Raw genomic sequence first — 22823 nt, 5'->3', positions numbered from 1 at the left:
CGGAGTCTTTCATAAATTGTTTCTAGAGTATTTTCCCTTGTTTTTATGAACCCATGATGGAGTGATCGATTCCTACCAAATCTGACAGATGTGATGGGGAGTTGGTTTCAAGGGTAGACATGTGGGTTTTTTTCCCGGCACCCTTGCAATTGAAGAGTGCAGCATTTCAGCTGTATTGCAAATAAGCATCGACTTCCTATTACTGTATTATTTATAGGCGCTAATTGCAAATTTTGTGTCACCAGAAAAGAGAGGTAAAAACAAAAACAAGTACATCAACGTTGTGCAACGCACTGGATAGTGTGTTCCACTGCGAAGCTTAATAGGTGATTAGCTAGAACGCGTTTTACCTTCCAATTTAATATACTTTGTAGGGTTATTGTAAAATAGATACTGGCCTGGAGGGAGAGCAGAACACAAGCGGATGTGTTAAGTTTATGCATTGTGTGACAACTGCAGTTGTTTTCTTTCACTGGAAACATGGCGCTTCAGACAGAACATTAAAGCATACGGCATTATTGAGTCATTTCAGGTTTATTCATAAGTTTACAGAATTACATTTTCATAGCTCTTTGACCCTTGTTTATAAAAAAATCTTCATAACCTCATATTTTAAATGCCTGCCTAGCGAAGACGCATTGCATTCATGTAGTGAAATGGGCTCTAATACACAAAAGCCCTCATGCAGGAATAAGAATGTTAGTCTTGAAGGTGCCAGAAGACCCCCTTTTTTATTTTTACCCCTGCAGACTAACACATCTTCTCCTTGCAGTTCAATTCTAAGGCTGTTTTTTCAGAGCTGATTGAGCAGGTGCAAGTGGCGGTGCTGTAAAAAATCAGGGCAGTCAAGCTCATCCTCAGCACTCTATTTGTCATTCATGGATGTTTGGTTTGCTTGTGATAATGATTTCTATTAGTCTTAATGTGTACGAGTGGCTGGAAAACCATGTTTGTAAATTAAACATCAGGCTACATAGCCTCCGGCCCAGGGTATGCGAGAGAATCCACCTTGGTTGCCCTGGTTGAGCCAGCGTGGTGTAGTGGTTAGGAGCGGTGGACTCTCTTCTGGAGAACCGGGTTGGTTTCCCCACTCCTGCACATGAAGCCATGAGCCCAGTGGCGCAGAGTGATAAGCTGCAGTACTGCAGTCCAAGCTCTGCTCATGACCTGAGTTAGATCCCAACAGAAGTCGGTTTCAGGTAGCTGGCTCAAGGTTGACTCAGCCTTCCATCCTTCCGAGGTCTGTAAAATGAGTACCCAGCTTGATGGGGGCAAAGGGAAGATGACTGGGGAAGGCACTGGCAAACCACTCCATAAACAAAGTCTGTCTAGTAAACGTCGGGTTGTGACGTCACCCCATGAGTCAGGAATGACTCGGTGCTTGCACAGGGGACCTTTACCTTTACACATGAAGCCAGCTGGGTGACTTTGGGCTAGTAACAGTTCTCTTCGAGCTCTCTCAGCCTCACCCTACTTCACAAGATGTCTGTTGTGGGGACAGGAAGGGAAGGAGATTGTAAACCGGTTTGATTCTCCTTAAAAGGTAGAGAAAATTGGTGTATAAAAACCAACTCTTCTTCTACACCAGTCAGCTGAAAGAGGCAAATGTATCCCCACTTTTTCTCCTGGACCCTTCAACTTCTTTCGATGCTATCAACCAAGGTATCTTTCGCAGTGTTTGGCTTTACGGGCTTGCCAGCATGGTTTTATTACGGTTCTGCTCAGTAGTAGCAAATCACTACTTTGGCCCACAGCCATTAGGCTACAAAGTGCCACAGGGTTCTCATACTATGTGAAACCACCGAAAGAGATCGTTTGGAAATTTAGAATGAGATGTCATCAGTACATTGATAGAAGAAGAGTTGGTTTTTATATGCTGACTTTCTCTACCACTTAAGGGAGACTCAAACCGGCTTACAATCGCCTTCCCCTCCCCACAACAGACACCCTGTGTGGTAGGTGGGGCTGAGAGAGCTATAACAGAGCTGTAACTTGTCCAAGGTCACTCAGCTGGCTTCATGTGTAGGAGTGGGGAAACAAATCCAGTTCACCAGATTACCCTCCACCACTCATGTGGAGGAGAGGGGAATCAAACCCGATTCTCCAGATCAGACTCCACCACTCCAAACCACCACTCTTAACCACTACACCACGCTGCTCCCACCCTATTCCAGGAAGGCAGTGAATACCCTGAACTGGTCCGTGGAATCACTGAGAAGCTGAATTAACTGTGAAACTTAATCGAGACAAAAGGGAAGTGCTATGGCTGGATAGGGTATCTCTACCCTTGCAAGCTAGCTCTTTTGGAGTTCTCTTGGTTCCATCACTGTCCAGATAAGCAGATAGTGGAGATGGCCAGGAATACGTTTATGGGAGTAGCTGGTTAGCCATTTCCTGGAGGAATTAAGCTAGTAGCTGTGATGCATGCTTTACTGGCAGCCAGAATGGAGTGCCATTTTACATTGGACAGCCCCTGAAACCTATCTGGAATTCCCAGTTGGTGGCTATGAAGTTAATAAGTACCTGCCATGATAAACATAGCCACTGCTTTACCAGCTACAGTGGATTCTGATTTGTTTCTGGGCTCAGTTCCAGGTGCTGGTTTTGATCTTTAAAGCACTAAAATGGCCTTGGTCCGAAGTATCTGAAAGATTCCCTCTGCCCTAGTGAATCTTCCTAGGGCTTATAATCAGCTGGTGATTTCCTTTTGCAAGAACCTGTATTTTTAACTTCTGCTACGGTTGCTGTGTTTAATTCGGTTTCATTTTTACATTTTATGCATTAGCGATTTTATCGTTATCCCTGATCATGTTTCTGATCATGTTGTTTTGTCTGCTCAGTGTGTAAGCTATCTTGGGTACACTAGAGAACAGAAAGGCAGGATACGAATTGTCTAAACATATAATATTTATAAATGTACTGGGGCAGGCAATTAAATATGATTTTGGCCTTGTAAATATTTTCATTTTGTGGGTATGTGATTTGATATATGTGTGGGTTTTGGTTTTTTTTTGGGGGGGGGGGTTAAGTCAAACTTTATAACTGCAATACTTTTCAGCTGTTTTATTTTTGATGTCATTCTTGTGTGTGTGCGTATTACACCTTTAAAATAAATTCCGAATTGATGAGTCATCTGTCAGTATGATCCAAAGTATGGCACTGTTTTAAATCTATAGCACTCTTGAACTGGGGGAAAAAGCATGATTTGGCTCATATCAAGAGGGCTAAGACATTCAAAGGCATTGTAATTCATATTCTTGTGAAGAGGGAGAGAAGTCTTGTGTTCGGGAGCAGCAACAGCAATGTGTCCTTGGCTAAATTTTTCACAAATTAAGTGCAGCATTCGTGGGCTATTGTGGCTTGTACTCAGATGTGTAGTGTTTCATTATGTGAACGCAGTTCCCATTAAGTAGACTTATGATCACCCGAGCTGATAATTTGAAATGCAAGCATTTTAGGTGCATAGGTTCGTTCTCTTTAACATAAAAGTCATGATGTCATTTGTCTCTATTCAATGGCATGTTACATTGTAGTACCAGGAGACAGCCAATCCTTATTTCTCAAGGGTCTCTCTTTGTAACTGTGAATATAGTTAAATGCCATGTATAGCTGCACTGACAAAAACATGACTCCCTTGCATTTTCTGATCATGTTGTTTTGTCTGCTTAGTGAACCTAACTAGTGATAGCTGATGCTTTGAGAACAAAAGGTTTGTGTTCTACCCTCTCCTGTACAGTTTGAATACTTCTTGACTTTGCCAGGGGTGAGTTCATTTGACCTTTTGGAAAAGTACCTGTAGCAGTATGAAATGGTGAATTGCAGAGTAACTACCTTGTCATACTGAATGTGGCTCATTATGGACATAAACACATGCGGTTTTCTTTCTTTTCTTTCTCCCCCCCCTCCTTTTCTTTCTCCTTTCAGAGATTAAAAGCTGCCCTGACTCAGCAGCACTCTCAGGTAACGAACGGAGATACCGCCAAGGGACAGACGAGCGGGTTGGTTAGGACTCAGTCCGAAGAAGCACGACCGCAGTCGCTACAACAGCCTGCCACATCTACTACTGAAACACCGGTAGGAGGCCTGGGGTTCCACCTCTGTTTTGCTATAGCGCAGGACTCCCTATGACTGTTTGGTTTTAAGACAAAACTCTGAAGATGAGTCAGGAAGAGAAGTTGCTAGGTGCAAATTCCATTCATAGTTTGTGACCACAAATGGGTTGGGGATCGAATGGTTTTGGATCCGTTCGGCACAAGGAGTCCTGCTGCAGCAGAAGAGACGTGTTGTGCTGACAAAGGGTTCCTTGCATAAAAAGAAAGCTCTACCACTAGTGGGATGGAAACTGTGGATCCAACACGTGGATTTCCCCCCCTAATTCAATTAATTTTATTACGATCCTAGATCAGCTGGCAAAATATAGTCAACAGAATCGACAACACATAAAAGAAGATACATACACAGAGTAGAAATTCATAGCCTCGGTAATCTAACTTCCACAGTACATGCATAGTTAATAAAAAAGATTTAACAAAATGCTTCCTTGTTAAACAGGCCGAAGCAAAGAATTTGTCTGACAGGAGAAGGGACATATAAAATTTGTCAGATCTGTCTGGAAAATTGGATGTGATTGGAGTGATATATAATGCACAAATGTCCTTGTACTTTTCTTTTTTTACAATATCATGCGTTTAGCTGTTTCAACTGCATTTGATCGGCAAGGAGAAACATGCTGAGACCAGGGGATACATAAGTAACTTCCTCCCAGAAGAGCTGAAGGTAGAACTTTAAAGCAGGCCAAAGAGAAGTATGTTAGTTATTTGGGGAATTCTAAGGCATAAAGATATTCTGCTAGGACAAAATATTTTGCCGTGGTTCCCTGGTGCTGGAAGAAGAAAAAGGAGAGTTGGTTTTTATATGCCGACTTTCTCTACTACTTAAGGGAGAATCAAACCAGCTTACAATCACCTTCCCCTCCCCCCCAGCCAAATTCTCAAAACTCAACAATAAGCTCCCATGCAGAGTTTTGAGAATTCGGATGGGGAAAATGTGCATCTAGAGCACTGGTTCCCAACCAGGGGTCCGTGGACCCCCAGGGGTCCGCGAGAACTAAATTAAGGTCCACGAAACAAAGTTATAAACCCATAATAAATTAATATTTTCAATTAAAAGTTCTCTATTATAAAATATATATATTCAAATATTATTCTAAGTTTAATGTTTAACTAACAGTTATGATTAAAGTTTATTTTCAAATTCTCAGAATTTTTATTTTGAACCTTGGGGTCCCTGCACCGAACAAAAAAGTCCTAGTGGTCCCTGGTCAAAAAAAGGTTGGGAACCACTGATCTAGAGAGTGGCAAATCCAAGGCAAAACCTCCCATGCGTTTTCACCCATAGTGTTCTAGCAAAGCCTCTGAAAATGCAGGTTTCATCTTGGAGAGGATTTTTCTAGCCCTCATGTTGATGGAGAATAAATCCAGTAGTCTTTTGCTAACACGTAGGTACTAAAGCAGGAGTCCCTATCGTGGTGCCCGTGGGCGGCGTGGTGCCCACCGACACCTTTTCTGGCAGCCGCCAAGTGTTTTTTGGAAAGTGAGCCATTGGAGATTTCGATTGGCTCTGCAGACTTTTTAAAAAAAAGTTTTAAAGTTTTGGCAGCAGCTGCTATTGCAGCACAAGGATCTTTACTGTGTGACTGAGGGTAAACTGGGGCAGGTCTTTCGTGGCTGCCAACTGTTTTGGTTGCTTCCGATTGCCTGTGCAGGCTTTTAAAAACATTGCTTTGGCAGCAGCTGTCACCGCATTGCAAGGATCCTCACTGTGACTGAAGATAAGCTGTGGCAGCCATTGTACGGCTGTCTCCACCTCCTGCAGCAGCCATTTTTGTGACTGCGGCCCCGGCGCTGCATCAGAATTCCAAAGGTGCCCTCAAGTGCAAAAAGGTTGGGGACACGCTTAGAAGAGTGTCTGTTTGAGGCTTCCAGTAACCACGTGTTAGTGTCAAATGAAAGATGCAGGGATACAAGCAGCTCGCAACAATAGAACCAAGCAGACAGCAAACATCAGTCATAGCAACGCAAGCATATCAGCAAGATGTAAGAATATAAGAAAGGCCGTGCTGGATCAGACCAAGGCCCATCCATTCCAGCAGTCTGTTCACACAGTGGCCGACCAGGTGCCTCTAGGAAGCCCATAAAATAATAGGCATGCTCATCTGATCCTGGAGAGTATAGGTATGCATCATGATTAGTAGCCATTTTTACTAATAGCCGTGAATACAACTCTCCTCCATGAACATGCCCACTCCCCTCTTAAAGCCTTCCTAGTTGGCAGCCATCACCACATCCTGGGACAGGGTTTAACAAGACAGTTGAAAGCATGTCAGTAATAAAGAAGTCAATAAAAATTTATTTTACATTAGGCTAAATGTTTTGCTGTGTATAGGAAAGTGCCACAATTTAAACACCCACGTATTTACAGGCGAAGGATCTCCTTGGCTATCTGGTTGAAATCCTTCCCTGAGCGTCTTTCACTGAAACCTGTTCCAAGGTGTCTTGAAAGGCTTTTAAGGAAGGCACTGCCAAAACCTCTTTTGTTTGTACAATTCTTTTGCTACTTTATGTTGGGATTTATGTGCATGGTGTTTTTTTATTTTGTTTTTTTTTAAGATGAGGAAGTTAAAACAGTATTTTATGTGCTTTGATCGCCTGTAATCTATACCATGGTGATTTGACCCATTTTACTTTAATGATCGAAACAGGCTATTAGATTGTTGTGGTTTCCCATCGCACTGCCAGCTTATGTTAAGTGTACCCAGAATGTTCACCATGTCAGCTATACATACTGTTCATCTGCGTGGCTTCTATGCAGTCCCAATGTGTGCCTGCATAGAAGACCACCAGATGAACAACAGTTACATGTAAGTGAAACTCTGTTTTTCATCTGTGTGGCTTCTATGCAGTCCCCAATGTGTGCCTGCATAGAAGACTACCTGATGGACAACAGTTACATGTAAGTAAAACTCCGTTTTTCTTGTTTTTAATTTTTTAAAAAATCTCAGGATTCTGTGTGTAGCAGTATATTCTGTACTAGCTGAGCCATCTGTATGTTCATTTTATTTATTATTTTATTTAAAAAATTGTACCCTACCTTTCCTTGTGGTTCAAGGCAGAAATTCAGGTTAAAAACAGATTTAAAAAAAAGACATCATATCTTCCCCTCCCCTGCCACCATGTTCATGAGCGTTTCCAGATTCCCTTTTGAATCACAAGTTTCCTCGGTTCCCACAGGCTTCTCCAGCTCAGCCTGCACCTCAAACTCCGAGCACAGGCGGTCGCCGAAGAAGAGCAGCAAACGAAGATCCTGACGAGAAGAGGCGAAAATTCCTAGAGCGGAACAGAGCAGCCGCTTCAAGATGTAGGCAAAAAAGGAAAGTCTGGGTACAATCTTTGGAGAAGAAAGCAGAAGATCTGAGCTCATTAAATGGTCAATTACAGGTATTTCCTCTCTCCCCCCCCCTTGTTTGCTTCTAGTTTTAAAACAAAATAGTAGCCTGACTTGCTGTTTAACTGTTCTGGAGGCATTTCGTCTGGAGCTTTATAAAATGTATTAGAACTGATCGCATCAGTTATCCAGTGTGTTACTTACTTGGAAACACATTATACATATCAATATGTCTGTCTTATGAAATCAACTCACTAAGAAGGTCCCTTGGTGGTGAACTGTAAGCCAAAAAGACTGGATGACATTGACATAAGAACTTTTACTTTATTAACAAAGCTCCTTCGACCAGAAATCTTGAGCCGTGCAATAAGATTAAAATTAATTAATTATAAAATAACACAATGTTGTTACACCACACTATAAAACATGTACAACATAAGATAATAACTAACATTCTTCATTCATTTGAGCTGGAGGGGGCTTTAAAAATATTACAGCAGACAGAAACTTAGTTACAGGTCTAGTAGCTTCTTAATGTCATCTAGTAGAAAATAGACTACCTTTGGCTCAAAAGCAAGTTGATACTTTCTCAAAATAGGGGTAATCCACAATTCTCTGAATAAAGCCCATTTTGCACAGGATAATAACACATGGTCAATAGTCTCATTGTTACCAGTAGAACAACTACGTAGGCGGTCAGAGAATGGAATTTCCCTGTAGCGCCCATTCAGTTCTGCTGTCGGTAGAGCATTGAGTCTGCCTAACATGAATGCATGATGGGTACTCGGTACAATAAAGTGTCTTAGATATAGCAGAAGGTGAACAGGAGGGGATTTCCCAAGAGCCAAAAGAGAACAAACACACCGAGCTAATTTCGGTGCTAATTTTATCACATTGAAGTACCTCTCCTTTCTGAGGCCTCAAATTTAGACACATTAATTTTTTAATTTTATTTTATTGGTATTTGCCAAATTTCACAGCTTGTTTTAATGCACTTTTTTAAACCATGGCCAGGGGCCTCAAGAGCTGGATGCAGCCCAGGCCCCTCCAGACATCTGAGAGGGCCTGACTGGTGGATGCATGAACAGCCTGTTCTGGATCAGACCATCCATTCTGCCACTCTGAGTCAAGCCACCTCCTCTTCCTTGCCCCCAGCATCTAGTGGCTAGAGAGACGTCACCTCTGATTATAAAAATTGAGGGAGGGGAGGGGCTGCGGCTCAGTGGTAGAGCATCTATGTGATATGCAGAAGGTCCCAGGTTCAATCCCCAGCATCTCCAGTTAACAGAAAAGGAAAGTAGGTGATGGGAAAGACCTCTGCCTGAGACCCTGGAGAGCCACTGCTGGTCTGAGTAAACAGTACTGACTTTGATGGACCAAAGGGTCTGATTCAGTATAAGGCAGCTTCATGTGTGTTCATGTGTTGTCCACATGCCCTCCTGTTTGGGTAGTAGTAGCTGCTCTGGGGCATGGGGGAACGAATTTTGGCTATGCAAAGGTGCTTTTAAGGTGGTGGTGGAATGAAAACTGCCAGGGTCCCTTTAAGCTCACCTTGAAAGATCCATCGCTGTAGCATTGGTAATCCTGTTCATAGCAGTGCAACAGAGCAGGCTTATTTAAAACAAATGAAGAATTGTTGGCTGTGCTCATTTCTCTTGTATCGTTCCAGGTGGTAAGCTGGGTTTGTCTGCAGTGGAAGAACAAAATTCATGTCCAGTTGCACCTTACAGGCTGCCAAGATTTCTAGGGTATAAGCTTTCAAGAGTCAAAGCTCCCCTTGCGCAGATACCTGACCAAGAGAGTTTTGACTCTCGAAACATTACACCCTAGAAATCCTGTTGGTCTTTAACGTGCTACCGGACTCGAATCTTGCTCTTCCGTAGGACGCTTCTATAACTGTTACAATGGACTCCTTTGCTTCGGACTCCAGTAGCTGAGGTGGAGGATAGGATTGGGTGGTTTGAGAGTTGTTGGGGGGGAAATCAGTGGAATTATTTCTGCCATATTTCACAGAGACTGCTTCCTTGATTTCGCAGACAATTGCCCTAAGGATGCCCTCTCCGAGCAATTGTGTCCCCCCCTTTCTTTTTGTTCTTTCCCCCCCTAATAATGGAAACATAAAAATGTTAGCCTGCAGAACTTCTTAAAAGATTACATCCAACAGAAAGTTTGGAGGTACATATAGAAGCCAGAGTTTGCAAACGCCTGAATGTAATATACTCAGTGTAAGGTGATTTACAATATTTTCTTCAAAGTGGAAGATGGAAAGTTGAGCTGTTAAAATGCACAGCGTTCCGGTTCTAACGTTGATTCTTGTTGTGGTAACATACATTTTTTTAAAAAAGTGTCTGCTGTGTCTTTTATTTGCCTTTACAAAGCCTTGTAAAACAAAGTCTGAAATGTATGCAACTTGATCCTGCTTAAAGTGCATAACTTTCTTCTCCTTTAGAGTGAAGTCACCCTGCTGAGAAATGAAGTGGCACAGCTGAAACAGCTTCTTCTGGCTCATAAAGATTGCCCTGTAACCGCCATGCAGAAGAAATCTGGCTATCATAGTGAGTAATGTTCCATTACCTATAGCCTTAGGCTGCGCCAGTGAAAAACTGCCAAAGCAAATAGAGAAAGCATTAAAAACTGAGAAGTGATGTTCAGCTGCTTCTCTTTCAGCGTAACCGTTTCCACAAGGTGACTGCAAGACAAATGCAATAATGAACTCTGAAGATCTTTCTGAACTCCTAGAAATTCTCAATTGATCAAGTTCAGATTCTTAATTGATCAAGTTCAGGTTCGTTGAAAAAATTACCCCTGGGTTTACTAATACCGTCACTTGCAAAGAGCTACCTCTGCAGCAGACGGGGGCAAAACCGTGAAGACAAAGGGGCAGTTGGTTAATTGTCGGATCAGTTGGGCAGTGCTATTTAAGATAGTAATCTGTGACTATTCCATTAGCATATGAATGAAATTATATAGCGTGTAAATAGTCATATTCTGCCTTGAGTGTTACCAGCTCTGTTTTATAAATCTTATCTAAATTTGCCTGAAAGTTATATTTTAAAAGCTGTACACCTGTTTTTGTTACCTAGTTATAATGTAGCTATACTGATATTGGAGGGATGCATGTTCTTTGGATATAAAAAATGGTAAAGGTCCCCTGTGCAAGCACCGGGTCATTCCTGACCCATGGGGTGACATCACATCCCGACGTTTACTAGGCAGACTGTTTATGGGGTGAAATATTGTCGAAGGCTTTCACGGTCAGAGTTCATTGGTTCTCGTAGGTTATCCGGGCTGTGTAACCGTGGTCTTGGTTTATGGGGTAGTTTGCCAGTGCCTTCCCCAGTCATCCCTTTATCCCCAGCAAGCTGGGTACTCATTTGACTGACCCCAGAAGGATGGAAGGCTGAGTCAACCTTGAGCCGGCTACCTGAAACCGACTTCCGTTTGGATCGAACTCAGGTTGTGAGCAGAGCTTGGACTGCAATACTGCAGCTTACTGCTCTGTGCCACAGGGCTCATTCTTTGGATATAGGTAGTACTTAATTTTATAATGTTTTTTTTTTAATTAGCTACAGCGGAAGTTTCCCCCCCCCCCCTTCTATTTATCTCATAAAAAGGTTGCAATCAAGATGTGGTGTGTGGGAAGGTGTATGACTCTTTGTGCAGCTTGCTCATCTTTTCATAAAGCATTTGTTTACATTGCCACTGTACAGATAGCAGTTTGAAGGAAAATATGCTTTAATATTTATGGATTCAGGGATGTACAAGTAAAGCTGAAGTGTTAAAAAATGAAGCGCTTAGCTTGTTTACCTTTTTCAGCAGTTTAGAGGTTAATTGTGTGTTTCTTTTTTGGCACTGTTATTTTTTGGAAACAATACACAGCCCTAGAACCAGCTGCTGTTGTAGTATAAATGGCCAATTTTGTCCATTGTGCACAAATTTGTTACAAATAACTGAGCTGGGAATGCATTAGGCAACATTCATAATATATAACCCACAGCTTTCGTTTTTATGATTTAGTGATATTTCAGGATATTTGTAAATGTGAAGATTGTTTCTGCCATATGTAGCCACTTCATTTTAATTTGCCAGTGTCAGTAATTTAGGAGAATAAAAGAACATTTTGTATTGCATGCGAACGGTTCCTCAGGTGCTTGCGATAAAACTTAATGGCCACCATCTTTACTTGTAGTCACTGTAAGCAGTTTCATCAGAACGGGCAATATTTTTTAATTTAAAAGATTCGGGAGATTTAGCAACTCTCCGTTGCCGTATATATTTAGGACACTTGATTTTTGACAGTTTTGAGCTTATAAATCTCAGTCCTTTTGATCTCCAGTCATTTTGACAGGATGGAAAGCGGCATCTTGGAGCAAATTGAAACCGTGCAGAAATATGTTTTGAATGTATATTAACAATGATTGTCGCAGGGATGAGGCCATTATGGCTCCCACCTGACAGACCGACGTGATTTCATATAGAAGCTGCCATAGGAGAACATTATGCATGCATCGTTTCTTGAATGAGCCTCGCTGCCTTGAATTTGATATTGTGAAAGAGAACGATCTTTCTAGATGTATGTTTTAAATACCTGAAACGTTTAAAGCACTTCAAAATGCATGCATTGTACTCATAAATCAACAGTCTTTTGTGAAAGAAGTGGGCAGTGCAGCCAGTAGTGTTGAGAATTGCCATCCATGGCAGTTAGTTATCGGATTACAGTTTGCATAAACAGCTGTACTTGCATATGGTAAATATGTAATAAAGAATGTATATTGAGTCAGATTTATGGTCCATGGATTATAGGACTCTCCCATCCTAGATGCTTAGGAATATTCAGAGCACGCGCTCTGTAATAACTATGGTAACATTTTGGACTTGGTGCAGATTCTTAATTGATCACGTTCAGGTTCATTGGGGGAAAAAGCACCTGGATTTACTAATACCTTCACTTGCAAAGAGCTACCACTGCAGCAGACAGTGGCAAAACTGTGAAGACTAACAACCCATTCCTGAGCTTTTGGCATGCAGGGATAGCGGGGAGGAGGCGCTGCTGCGGCACCTCCTAAGAAGTTCCCCGCATGCCGAAAGCACGAAAAAAGCATTTATTCAGCTTTTTCATGTAAAATGGGGCAAAAAGCCCCATAGAGAATAGCAAGGCTGAACCTGCAAAAAAGCAGGCGCAGCAACTCCATTCTCAGTGCCAGTGTCTGGGGCTGAAGGGGATAGGAGGCTGCCTAACGGCAGCTCCTCCCCCCAGAACACCCCAGGAACGCTTCCCAGGACACCGGAACAAACCCCCCCCCCCGTAACGTCGGCAGGACACCAGTGGAAGGCTCCACTGGTGTTCTGGGGCGGTGCTGCCATGGCAGCATCCAGAGACCAGCATCCAGTCCTCCACACCGGCGCTGGGGCCACTAACGCCGGCATAAGTAGCCCAAGCTCGGGGGGGGCCCGAACGCCAGTGCGGCCCCTTCCTGGCCTCCTAAGGGCTTTCTCCCTTGAAGGTCAGGAATGTGCTATAAATGGCAGTTGGTTAATTGTTGGATCAGTTGAACAATGCTATTTAAGATAGTAATCTGTGACTATACCATTAGTATATGAATGAAGTTATATAGCATGTAAATAATGAGTCATATTCTGCCTTCCTCTGTTTTATAAATCTTATATAAATTTGCCTGAAAGTTACATTTTTGCAATAGCCTCTTCTAGGAAGCCACAGAAACATAAAACTGTTGAATGGCTTCTTAATTTTCCAGCGTAGAGAAACTATGAGAGGGTGTCTTTTTCCGGTCTAACTTGATAACATTTTTAAACACCGTTTAAGGCTTTGAGGCAATTCAGTTCCCAAGTAATGAGGTCTGGATTAAAACAAGGTTAAATAAACTCAAGCAGCCAAATGATATTATCAGAGTTTTCCAGATAGGTGGCAATGCCCTCTAGCTGCATAAGCGTGTAGAAAGTGTGAACTAGTATGCCAGAAAACACTGAAATAATATTGAGTAGAACAGATTTCACTTGTGTGATCTGTTGTGTTTTCCTTAGATACCATGTCATGCAGGATCCTGAAGATGATAAAAATCCTTCACAACTTTGTCAACCCAATGAAAGTTCCCCACATCTTAGAAAATAAGTTGTACTAAGAGAGCAGAATAGTTTTATCTGAACAATGAATGAGGATATCTTTTTTAAAATTAGGATTTGGATGGATGTTTGTCCATTACCATGGCCCTGAAGCCTCAGGCCATGAGTTCCAGAAGCAACGCTCAAACTGAAAGAAGTTCTGCAGGATTTTATTATCTTTAGTGGTAGCTATTAACATCTATTGGGCACCCTTTGTGACCCATTGTGTCACAGGCGTAGATTGATTTCAGCATCTGATTCAGCAGCTAGTTCTCAATAAGATGTTGGCGTTTTCACTGCGCGTTAAACTTTTCTGAAAAGGGCTTTTAATGTGTATTCGGGTAGGTTTTAAGAGATCATCAGAGCATGCTAGATGGTCTAAAAAGTTCATCTAGTATCTCTCACCTTCACAGTCTCTTGATTCTTATCTCTTTTTCCAACATTCTAGGATGGGAACTCTGTTGTTGGAATATTTTCCATTATCTATTAAGATATTTCTCTAAATATATATAACTCAGTTCCGTATATTCTGCCTTCAGTGATGTCACCATGCTCATGGCTTTTATCTGTTAGCCTTGTCTTCATAGGCTAAATGTCTGTTTCTTCTCCCCAAAAGATGTAAATACTTTGCCCTTTGGCAAGTCTTTGTTGTTGTTTTTTCTATAGAGCCAAGTGTTCCATCAGACCTAGAAAAAGTATTTAAACACCTTCTCTGTATAGTCTAGGGTTGCCAGGCAAGGGATGGGGAGACTTACTAGCTGTAAATGGAGGCCAGCGGGTTTTTTTTTAATTTGTAGTTTTTTATTTTTTTTAACTTGCACATACAAACAAACAAATACAATACAATTTGTAACTATTCAACATCACACATTATGATAAATTGGATCAAGAGGTAATGACTTTAAGAATAATAGGTTAAACCTTTACCCATTGGAACGTATTGAGTAGTTAAAACAGGTATTTAAAATTGGGAAAAGCCAACATATCAAATTTTTCTACAATTGGAAACCATGTTTCTAAAAAAAGTGACTCGTGGTTGGGGTTTTCCATTTGCTGTACTTTTTTTGATATTTTTTCCATCATCAGGATGTCTTTAATACGATTCAGCCACATAGAAACTGTGGGAGGATTTTTGTTTCTCCATTGTGATGCTATTATTATTTTTGCTATAGAAATAAGAATTTGTATGAGCTGGATTCTAATCTTGGGAATTTTGGGATCATATCCTTGATTTAGTTCTGGTTGTTTTGGTATGGAATAACCTGTGAGTAAAAGGATTTCTCTTAGAATATTGTCCCAAAAAGAATTAATGTGTTTGCATGACCACCAACAATGTAGGTAGGTACCCAGACTACCACAATTTTTCCAACACTTGGAGAGAAGGAGTTATTAATATGGTTTAATTTCACAGGGGTTAGATACCACCTTGTCATCAGTTTCACCATTTGCATCTTGACAGAAACTATTCTTGATGTATAGCTGTATGATTTCCAAGTTTGTGACCAATGTTTGTCTAAAATTATTTTTCCACAATCTTTGTTCCACTTAGTTAAGTAGGTAATAACTCCTTTTTCTCATGTTTTCCCCAGTAAAATATGATAAAGTTTTGAGATTAGGCCTTTTTGTCTATTGGTATATAATTTAACCAGAGTTTCAAAATCAGTTAGGGGTTTTTTAAAAGCTAGTAAAAATTGTTTATTATTACATAAATGTTTTAATTGGAAATATTGAAACCAGGGTAACTTAGAGCTAGTACCAGCTTCAATCCTAGATTTATCTAAAAGATGTCCTGCTTTGATGATGTCTTCAAAAGTAATTTTCCCATTTGTCCTCCACCAAGTAAAGTCATTAGTGCTAAAAGCTGGCTTAAACCATTTTTATCCTGTAAAGGGGGATATTCTAGATGGATAGGGCGCTAAAGTTTGTCGATATTTGTCCCAGATCTTTATACTGAAATTAAGAATGGAATTCTGAGTTGTTCTACTTGGTCTATCAGTGGGATTATTCCAGAGGAATTCAAATATTGAGATTTGTGTTCCGCCAGAGAATTCCTAGTCTAACCAGTCCGGGGCAGGCTTATCTTTCATTAGTACTATTATATTTTTGAGGTGAATAGCCTCATGGTAGAGGCGGATATCCGGGACATCTAGGAAATGGAGGCCAGCGTTGATGTGTTGACATCACTTCCAGAAGTGACAACATCACGTCTCTGACAGCTTTGGAGAAGCTCTGGTATTTGGGCAAAAACTCTATGGTAGAAGCCGTTTTTACCATAGAGTTTTGCCCAAATACCAGAGCATCTCTATGGTCATTGGTGATGTGATGACATCACTTCTGGAAGGGGTGTCAATGTTGGCCTCCATTTGCTCCTAGCAAGTCCCCCCACCTGCTGGCTGAAGGGCGCCAGGGGGGAGCTCGGAGCAGGGGATCCCCCACCCCTGGCGGGGGTGGGGGAGGAGCAACGCTAGTATGGTCAGGTTACATTACTTACCAATGTTTGTTATTTTAAGCTGATTTTTCCCAGATTTCTGTTTTATCTGTTATATGGTGGTTATTGTGATTTCAGTATTTTATTTTGCTCCTTAATCACTTGCATGCCACTTTGTGCACTGGAAAAAGCAGCAGATAAATGCCTTCAATAAAACCTACCCGCATACCTCATCCCTTACTTCCTTAGATATACAACCAAGCTTTCTGTCTGTAAGTAAAGAAGAATGATAGAAGTGATAGCCTTTAGGGAATCCTTGGAATTTCCTCTACCCTATTTTAAGGTTAGGTTGAAAGACACCTGGCAGTTTATAATGGAGATTTTAGGTATAATGAAACTGTGCCCCAGTTTGGATTACTGGCTGTTGAGGCTATCTTGGCTTGTTCTGTTGCCGTAGGGTTTTTGTTGATTGTTACCTACTAGTGCTTTGTTCTTATATATATATTCATATCCCACCTTTCTCCACAGTGGGGACCCAAATCAGGTTATGTTGTTCTCCTCTCCTCCATATTTTTATGATACTAAGAAGTACTCTGATTAAAATACTGGCCAGCTGTAATATCAGGTTGGATTCCAACTCTTCTTCCAATCCTGAAGGATTTCTGCCAGTTCCCCCTACCCACACATACACAAAAAGAGTAGATTCCTACACAACACCTCATGGTGTCCCCAAGATCCATCAAACCCAGAGGCTGTGTTTCAGAGAGCTCAGTGACTTCATTCTCTGTAAGCAGCGCACAGGGCCCAGTGCATTAATTTTAAGTCCAGCTAATTCCTGTAGTAGTTGGCATTGCTTATTTTTATGTATGATTACTAACAAAATGGGTACGATCATCAGTTGTGACTGGAAAAATCATCTCAGCAACTTGGCGTCAAATGAATTACTTAAGTGCCATACTTACAGCTTTCTTCTATAGGCATCTATTTTCAAATTAAAAAGCAAACAACTGATGTACATTGGCACACTAGTGCAGTCTAGTGTGTTTAAGAAAATTAGCTGTGAAGCCCTGTGTTCAAGTTACCTGTCAACAATGAACTCATATATAGCCAGATGTCAAAACAGTATTGTTGCTAACAAGAAAGCAGTTGGGTTGACTTCAATGTTGGTTCTGTACTTTTGGTCGGGCACAGACAAGTGGTTCTAAAAAAAAGTTAAGCATCACATAAGTACTATATTGGTAACTGATTTGTCTGTCTTGCTATTCCAGTTTCACTGAACAAATTAGGCTATGCCAAAATGTCATAATATTAGCTAAACACAAAACATGCTAGGCAGAACCTGTTCAACTAGGCTTGTTTTCTGAATTTTGACACGGATCATTATTCAAAAAATATTCTCACAACTGTGCCTGGTTTAGATGCCAGTAGTGGTGCTGGTGTCTGGAAGCAATTGTACTATTACTTTTTTTTTTTTTTTACAGAGAAAACTTGGCTATCTTACATCTGTAAACTTAAAATTAATCCTACTTTTGGTTACCCGCACTTTTGCTTATACAAGGACATCTTTGAAACCAACTCCATTTCTAAAATGTCATTCTAGTTCAGGCAGTAAAGATCCCAACCTCAGTTGTGTTTAGAGTGCCCTTACAACAGCATCATTAATGTGAATATAATTGCATTCTGGGTTTTTTCCCCCCTTCAGCTGCAGATAAAGATGATAGTTCTGAAGACATTTCCGTGCCAAGCAGTCCACACGCAGAAGCTATTCAGCATAGTTCTGTCAGCACTTCCAACGGAGTAAGTTCGACCTCCAAGGCAGAAGCAGTGGCAACATCAGTTCTCACCCAGATGGCAGACCAGAGTACAGAGCCGGCGCTTTCACAAATTGTCATGGCTCCTCCGTCCCAATCACAGCCTTCAGGAAGTTGATTAAAAAACTCGCATTGTTTTCTTAGATATTCCTTAGCAAACTTCAAAGGGAAACCAAGGAAAAATCAGCCTTCACCTAGGAGAATTTCTGTAGCTTAAAAATTATTCACCTGTAAAATTCAAACTTGAATTTGGCTTTGAAAGTTGGCAAACAAAGGGGAATTGCACAGCCGGTTCTGGTCTCTTAGTAGACACCCAGGTCAGTTTTTTTCATTTCTGATTAGGATTGCTAGTTATTTTCAGTGCTCGTTGTGTAAAGTGTTGGTACCGTCGAAATGTACGTGCTTCTCTAGCATTTGGTGGTATTCCAAGAACCATTGAGATCAATTATTTAATGCTTGTCCCCAAAACTGTGATAGTAATCATTTTATACCAAAGTTCTGCATAGATTCCTGTTGACTTTATATAGTCGACAAGACCATAAAGCACTAGGCAAGAGGGGGGGGGCGGGAGAGGAAGGAACAGTAAATTTGCTTTCAGTCTTTTTGCCTTTATATTGTTTTGCACATTATGAGAGGAAAACAGTTGGGAGAATATGTTCGATTATATTGTGTAGCCTTTTCTTTGGCTTTTTACTGTTTGGGTTTGTTGTTTTTTAAGAATTTTGTTTAATAGGGCCAGTACGGTATATGATATACAGTACTTTTTATGCACATACGTAATCTTGATCAGGGTCATTACTAGCTAGATTTTCTTTTCTTTCTTTCTTTTTAAACTGATGTTGGCTTAGTTAGCACTTCCATTTTCAAAAACAGGAGCTTCATTTCTGCAGCTACTCTTGTCTCACTAGACTAACAAAGAACAGCAGACAGATACTCTACAGGGTTATGAAAGATGGAATACTTTTTCAACATCAACTTGACGTTTTGTGGATTCTTGAGTCTTTAAAGCGAGGCTCATATTCATGCACCGATATGGTATGGATGCCGGGGAAGTTTTTCAGATTAAGCAACTCAAGACTTTTTTCTTTTTCTTTTTCTTTTGGCTTTTTTCGGGGGGTGTCATTGTCAAGTATTTGCAAGGTAACTTGTACTTTATTCTTGTGTAAGCACTGTCACCCTTTAGTAGCAAAATTTTGATAACTTTCTTGTGGAAAAAATAAAAATCGATATCTACCGTTCCGTGGAAACAATGTAATTATAGCGTGAAGCGTGTCTGTGTGTGAGAGACAGGGAGAGAATGCTTCTGTAGTTTATGCCAGCGATCTGTGGTTGAATGTCTAAAGATGCCTTCAGTGTGATGCTGGCTTCATAGAGGACTGAAGTTTTGAAATGTTATTTACTGTGTGAACTTGGATAACTAACATTCCATGATGTAGTTTGTTTCTGATGAGATGATTGTAGGTACACTTTTCCTCATTATCCAATCATCTATAGGATACTGAGTTGTTTTTTTAAATGTGCCATTATCTATTTTAATTCTGTACTCATGTTCAAGATACAGTATAATATTTTATGATTAAGTTGTAAAAGAACAAAAAATAGGTGTGTTCTTTCACATTTTAAAAAATACACCTTTGTATAATAGCAAAGTAAATTACACAGTAGCAACATCTGGCAGTAAAACAGAACTCTATTATGTATATAACAGAACACTTTACTGCATTTATTGTGGGTTGTGTAACTCATTTGTTCTACTCTGTCCTGCGCTCTGTTTTTAACCTAGGTGCCATCAAAGCTCTGAAATGAGGCATTCAGTTTTAAATCATTGGATTTTAATTGGTGGTACTGGCAGAGGACAACTCTTAATTTGTATGATGTACAACCAAACAAGAATGGAAGCTGGACAAAGTCAGCTTAAATTATGTACATACCATTTCAGTGCTTTAAGTCTGAAAATAAGAATTTAAATATTTTGTGTAATTGAAAAATGTAAGGATACAAGTTTTTGCGTAGCTTGCAAAAAGTATTCTAAATGTGTTCATTTTATCAGGATTTCTTTAAAAGGAATTTAATTTTGGAAAACAAGTTTTCAGAACTCTTGTTTTTTTTAAATATCACAAGTACAGTGAGAGAATCTCAGGCACAAGATGTGAATTCTGCAAGAAAATTCTACAGATAATTGTCCTGATCCCAGCTCTGGTCGTACCAGAATATGTGTGTGTGTGGAGATGCATTGTGAATGTGCATCAAATGGAAAGCAACGCAGTGCAAACAGAAGGCGCACTGTTATGCTTATATGTATCAAATTTCCACACATACATCTCTATTTTGGATCAGGACAAGCGTCTCCCATTGTGGATTGGGCAAACTAGATGTGGACCAATGTGGTTACGTTTGCTCCCCTAAATATTATGGGCATAATTCACCAGACGCTGCTCTACTACCTCCCTTCATCTCTGTTCCTAAGCAACCCCTTGAAATGAATGGTGTTTCCGCAGTAGCAATGCCTGACGCGGTAATATGGCAGTCCTATTTTAAAAATCTTGTTTAATATAAAGTTGTTTTGGTTCTTTTCTTTTTTTGTAATAAAGCTGTTGCTGTTGTAAAGTAAATCTAAATATGTGTGAGGAAACATGTAAATGATTTTAAATGGTAGGGTTAGTAAAAAAATCCTATCTTATGTTCAGCAAGCAGGAAAAAAAACCCACCAGTTGTACAACACATCAATTCCGTTTTAAAATGTATGTCACACTACTTCTGTACATCACATCTGAGATCTTTGCATTTGACATGTTTCACAAACTGTACTGTTATCTTCCGTGTGCAGTTTGCATGAGTAAATCATCAGAGAATAAAATCTATCTTTAAATTGTACCTATTTTATTGTAAGAATAACTTCTGAAAAGCTGAGATGGCACCAGATTTCTTTCCTGCTGTGAATCCCTTTTCCACTTCTGTAGCAAATTGTCACATTACCGGAAAATAAGATTCATCTGTTGTACAGTTCGATTCGAGCCATGCTGATCTTAATACCCGTTCTAAAAGCAACTGTGCTAGAGAGTATTTTTTGCTATTAGGGGAAGGATGTTGGGAAAACGAGTGTTTTGATCTGTAAAGTGCTTCAAGACTCTGTTGTGTTTGCTGCAACAGACTAGCGTTTATGACATGAGCTTTTGTTGGTGAACCCACCTCAGGTGTATGTAAGGTAAGAATCATCGTGAACAATTCTATGTAAAAACATAAAGGAAACAAGTGTCATGCAATACTTTTATCCAGTATTGAAACAGATTTTCATTTACGTGGATTCAGTTATCCCAACAACAGTAGCACATTGAAGTAGGGTTAACAATTTAAGTATATATACATATACATTCCATTGTTTTGGATGGAGACGTGGGGGTCTTTATTGGCTCCTTCTTTCTGCAGTTTCTTGCATCCTATCCTCCCTTCCTAACGTGCCCTTCCAGATAGGTCGAGATGGTTTCTGCTATGTAGAAAACCAAGTTTATTCAGGAAGCGAGCAACATTTTAGAAAGTAAACCAACAGTGTGTGTGCCGTCAAGTCACAGCTGACTTATGGCAACCCTTTAGGGTCTTCAAGGCAAGAGACATTTGGAGGTGGTTTGCCATTACCTGCCTCCGTGTGGGCTGAGAGAATTCAGAGAGAACTGACTGGCCCAAAGTCGCCCAGCAGACTTTGTGTGGAGGAGTGGGGAATCGGACCCAGTTCTCCAGATTAGAGTCCGTTGCTCTTAACCACTACATCACACTTGTTCTCCAACAGCATTTACCTGCATAAATACAGCCTTCAGCAAATAATTACAATCTAACTCCTCAGCAAAAGGCCTTCTCAAACCATTCGGTCTTGCTATCAAAAGACTGGGAGACACACAGAAGCCCCTTGAGTTGAATAGGACATAATTCCCAGTTAAGTATATATAACCTGCAGACCAAACCACACAATGTATTTAGGAGGAGGTGAAAAAATATTTGATGGTGCCTTAAAGCTGTATATAGCCATTCAGTACTCAACATGCTATCACTTCCGCATTTGTCCAGGAATTTAAGCGATTCTTTTATGAGGAAGTTAATTATAGTTTCATAAAATTACACTGCTGTAAGGGTGTCTGTCCACCGGTGGGATCGATTGCTTGTAAGAGCTGAAACATAGGGAGTGGCAATGGTAACCACCCCTTCTCCCCCTCCCATGCAAACACCCTTGACCATCATTAGTATATCTCCTCCATTCTGCCTGTGACACATAATGAAGACTTGTATTGGTGCAAGAGGATATTCTAGCAAATCTGAAAATTTGAAAGAAAGTTGACTTTGTGTAATCACTAGTACTCAACCACCTTCTGACAACATGGAAGTTATTCTACGGGCTAACATACAGGGAAGTTCCTGGCCAAGTTACCATAGCAAGACCTTTCTAGAATTTTTTTTTATCAAATTTGTATCCCGCCCTCCCCAGCAAGCTGGCTCAGGGTGGGTAACATCATGAAAGCATAACATGCAATCCATTCAAACAATAAAAGCAGCGATAAAATCCTCAGATCCCCATAACAGACCCCATAACAAAGATGGCGTGCAAATTACTAAATTGTGGGCACCATATAGGTGGTACCCCTTCCACTCACGTTGGAAGGTGGGGGGGGGGAGGCCAGTAATGATGGTATCTGTGGCTGTCCTCAGTTGTAAGTCTGGTGGAAAAGCTCTGCTTACAGGCCCTGCGGAACTCTTTAAGGTCCCACAGGGCCGTGATGTTACTCAGCAGAGCGTTCCACCAGGCCGGAGCCATTCCACCTCTAGTCAAGGATAGCTGCACACTCTTAGGGCCGGGGACCACCAGCAGATTCTCATCAGATGATCTTGGTGTCCTTTGGGGGGTATACCAGGAGAGGCAGTCCCGAAGATACTAGGGTCCTAGACCGTATAAGGCTTTAAAGGTCAAAACCAGCACCTTGAACCTTATCCGATCCTCCAGCTGGAGCCAGTCCAGATGGCTTTATATGCTCCCT

At 40.8% G+C, this 22823-nt stretch overlaps 1 protein-coding gene across 2 annotated transcripts in view; it reads left to right on the top strand.

Moving 5' to 3' along the window:
* ATF2 (activating transcription factor 2) overlaps positions 1-18072 on the top strand; it is a 44426-nt gene extending 26354 nt beyond the window's left edge. For both annotated transcript variants that reach the window (XM_056861084.1, XM_056861083.1), the window contains 4 exons: positions 3925-4074; positions 7290-7496; positions 9893-9998; positions 17694-18072. In XM_056861084.1, the coding sequence (XP_056717062.1) occupies positions 3925-4074; positions 7290-7496; positions 9893-9998; positions 17694-17920 (690 nt within the window). In that variant the 3' untranslated portion in view covers positions 17921-18072. The remainder of the gene's footprint in view (positions 1-3924; positions 4075-7289; positions 7497-9892; positions 9999-17693) is intronic.
* Positions 18073-22823: the final 4751 nt, after the last annotated feature.

Source organism: Euleptes europaea, chromosome 15 (assembly GCF_029931775.1).
Source record: "Euleptes europaea isolate rEulEur1 chromosome 15, rEulEur1.hap1, whole genome shotgun sequence".
In the NCBI taxonomy this organism is placed as follows: Eukaryota; Metazoa; Chordata; class Lepidosauria; order Squamata; family Sphaerodactylidae; genus Euleptes; species Euleptes europaea.
This window is presented reverse-complemented; position numbering and strand designations above follow the sequence as displayed.